The following is a 3,779-nucleotide window of genomic DNA, read 5'->3' on the forward strand; positions in this document are numbered from 1 at the left end:
GAGACTCTGCCTCCGATGATAGCCATATTATTGACCGGACGGGCCGAAAGTTGGTGGCAAACCAGCGGTTATCGGGAGATAACATGGGTCGACTTCAAGTCCGAATTTTTAGAGTTCTTTCTACCCCCACGCTATTTTGAGAAACTAGAGGATAGCATACGCGCTCGAAAGCAACGCCATCAGGAACCATACAACGAGTATCTAGAAGACCGTAATGAAGAGAGCTAATTACTCGACGTTACAGGAACTCGACAGGATCTACGAAAATCTATTACCAGACTACAAGCTGTATACCCGACGAAATAATTTCCAAACGTTACCCGGCTTAACTAAATTGGTGGTAAATTATGAGACAATCCGATTGGAGCAAGGCAGCGATGACTCAGCGCATTCTTGGAAAAGGAGCAACGCCGTTCAAAATAAGCCCTTGGATCATATAGCTTCCAGCCTAAACGGGACTGCGATATGTCAACTCTCTGAAGTACTCGTGGATACCAGCACAGCTTGCCGCAAATGTGCGGGAGCTGGTCACTTCGCACGAGAATGTACGAAGCCCCGTGTGTCGTTCGGGAAACGAGCCAAACCTCTGTGTCAATCTGGGCCAGGCGGAGGGACTAGACCAGGACTTCAGCCAAGTAACCCCTCCTCCTAAAGAAAGACCGCATCCAACCCCATGTCCTCGTCAATAGTAAACCAATGGTAGCTACCTTGGATTCTGGAGCGAACAAGAGTTTCATAAACGAGGAAGTGGCTCTTCAGCACTTCGCTCCGTTCCCGACCTTGCCGATAATACTCGTACAGCGATCAAAAGTTCTCTCAGGGCAAGCATCAGTCTCGGGGCACAGACCGTACATATGACATTGTTAGCGATGCCATCGATGATGGACCCTCTTATTCTGGGAGTGGATTTCCTTTGGAACATAGGAACTTCTATACGTTGTGGAGGTTATCTGTTACAGTTGCCCCCTTTCGATTAGCCCCACAGTCTCATCAATTCTACAATTCAGCCATCGCTAGTGGCGGATGACCACACGCAGCCTGATGCTCATTTAAATCAACCGGATCCTGCAGAAACGACCGCTACGCCCAAGGATACCTCTGACTCTCAGCATAGCAACAAACCAGTATGTCAGGCAGGCTTGGCAGTCTTGCCGCCTCCAACACCCGACGCTGTCCTTAAAAACCCATTACGCCAGCCCAGCAGCAAAAAGGAACCGGTAACCGAGATGGACGCCCGATTAGCCTCAGTAGAAGCTGAGATCCGTGACGAGGACTTGAAGCCAGAACAATCATCTAGTAAGGAACAGGAGACATTAGAGCCGGAACTTCAAGCTATTCTTGACGCGGAAATCACTAAGTTCGTTTCATTGTTTTGAAGACCGATCGAAACATGAAGCAGAGGTACTATCCCCGTAATCCGTCCCAACAACAAATTATCAACGAAACAGTAGACGCACTGCTGAAGGAAGACCGTATTGAACCATCTAAAAGCCCTCACGTGTCACCAATCGTGTTGGTAAGTAAGAAAACTTTTGATACTCGCATGTGTATAGACTTTCGGCAACTGAACGCTCAGTCAGTGCGTGACGCATACCCCTTGCATCATATACACCATATCCTGGGGAAATTGAGGAACGCGAAATACATCTCTACTCTAGATTTAAAGAGTGGGTATTGGCAAAAAAGTAGAGAGTGTATAGCTTTCACAGTGCCCGGACGCGGATTATTACAGTGGAAAGTCATGCACTTCGGCTTACACTCTATAGCGCGATTGGACCCGAAATGGAACCACATGCCTTCGATTATCCAGACGATATCATCGTAATCGGAAAGGCGCTCGAGGAACACCTCTCACACCTGCTTGAAGTCTTTCGGCGTCAAGCCAATTTAAGAATCAACCGAGACAAATGTCGTTTCTCGACGGTGCTGAAAGAGTCATTGCTTACGCTAGTCGACGTCTCTTGAAGGTGGAGGAAAACTACTCGACTACTGAGAAAGAATGCCTAGCAATAGTCTGGGCCATCAGGAAATATCGTTGCTATTTGAAAGGCTATTGCTTTGAGGTGATCACGGACCATTTGGCTCAAGTGTGGCCAGATGGGAGTTGGAGTTGGAATAATACGAGTTCGAGATACATTATAGACGAGGTAAGCTGAACGTGATTGCCGATGCCTTATCGCGACAACCTTTGGACAACTAGTAGAACCGGAGTGCAAATGGTGGCTAAAGATGCGGCAGCACGTCACGGAACACCCTGCGGATTTTTCAGATTATATATTCGAGAACGGCCAGATTTATCGCAGACGAGACCCCCATCCAGATGACCACGATTCTACACCTTGGCAACTATGCGTTTGGCCTAGAGTGTCGAGACCAAGTACTACAGGAATGTCACAATGTAGTGACGGCTGGCCACTTGGGGATCAGGAAAACCACTTTGCGAGTGACCCAAAGATACTTTTGGCCTGGCCTCTTTCGAGATGTCGCGCGTTACGTTAGATGCTGCCTCACCTGCTTGCAATTTAAACCGGCGCAAATGAAACCAGCGGGCAAAATGCTCACCCGTCAAGTCGCGGAGTCTTTCGATACCGTGTGGACTGACTTTATCGGGCCTTTGCCACGTTCTAAGCAAGGTAATACGATGTTACTATTTTTCTTGGATTTATATAGTAAATGGGTCGAGATGGTACCACTTCGTAAGGCCACTTCAGTCGCTTTGGAGAAGGTATTTCGCGAAAGGATCTGGGCCCGATTCGGCAATTCTCGCATCCTCGTGAGCAATAATGGCACCCAGTTCACTAGCAAGGTTTTCAAAAACTTTTCCAAAACATCCGGAATTATACTACAGCATACCGCCCCATATTCTCCATAGCAGAATCCTACCGAGCGCGCAAATCGAGCCATCAAGACCATGATTGCACAATACCTGGAGAATGGGAAAAACACTTGGGATCAATGGCTTCCAGAAATAACACTAGCGATCAACTCAAGCGTCAACGACACCACCTGCTTCAGTCCAGCTTACATCATATTAGGTCGGGAACCCCGTATGACCGGCGCTCTTTATGACCAAGTAACGGATGTCTCCGGTAACGAACCCCCTAGCCCCGACGAGCGCGTCCGACGAATGGAAGATATTTTTAAGCTCGTACATGAGAATCAACTGAACGCTACCCAGAATCAAAAGAAATACTACGACCTGAGACGACGCGACTGGCGTCCAAACATCGGGAGCATGGTCGTGCTCAAGCATCATGTGCTGTCTAATGCCAACGAAGGGTTCAATGCCAAACTGGCGCCTAAGGGCCCGTATAAAATAATCAAGTTTCTTTCCAGCAACGTCGTTAGACTTCTTGTAGCCCAGAAGCGTGAGCGACGTACCGCCGGTCTGGCTGACTTAAAGGCCTTTAATAGTGACGACAACGAACCACCAGAACTCGGTCTTTCTGAAGACATCGGCCTCGAGACACCTCATACCCACGGCCCGCACGAGGCCACTGATTAACGATCTTTCAAGGGGGACCACTTGTTGGTGGGTGCGCCTGCCCAACGTCCCCCTTCCTTCTAACGAGGTGCTCTTCGCACCGATGCTAGGCAAAAATTATCTTAAACATTGTATCTTAGCTTTAATCATAGCACTTTTGTAAACCGCACTCATAGGGCCTCGTTAGTACACTCAGAATTCAGGGTAGTTTTAACACTCTTTATATTTCACAGCAGTATGTCACAGCAAGGAGAAGACGACAGCGACCGCGAGGCCCACATAGCACGGATCGTCG

The 3,779-nt window shown here is 48.3% G+C and overlaps 1 protein-coding gene across 1 annotated transcript; it reads left to right on the forward strand.

The window, feature by feature from the left end:
- Nucleotides 1-2,683: 2,683 nt before the first annotated feature.
- LOC124461655 lies at nucleotides 2,684-3,505 on the forward strand. The gene is made up of 2 exons (XM_047013157.1): nucleotides 2,684-2,806; nucleotides 2,876-3,505. Exons 1-2 carry the CDS (start codon nucleotides 2,684-2,686, stop codon nucleotides 3,503-3,505), a joined length of 753 nt encoding a protein of 250 aa, XP_046869113.1.
- Nucleotides 3,506-3,779: the final 274 nt, after the last annotated feature.

This window comes from Drosophila willistoni, unplaced genomic scaffold (assembly GCF_018902025.1).
Source record: "Drosophila willistoni isolate 14030-0811.24 unplaced genomic scaffold, UCI_dwil_1.1 Seg583, whole genome shotgun sequence".
NCBI classification, from domain to species: domain Eukaryota; kingdom Metazoa; phylum Arthropoda; class Insecta; order Diptera; family Drosophilidae; genus Drosophila; species Drosophila willistoni.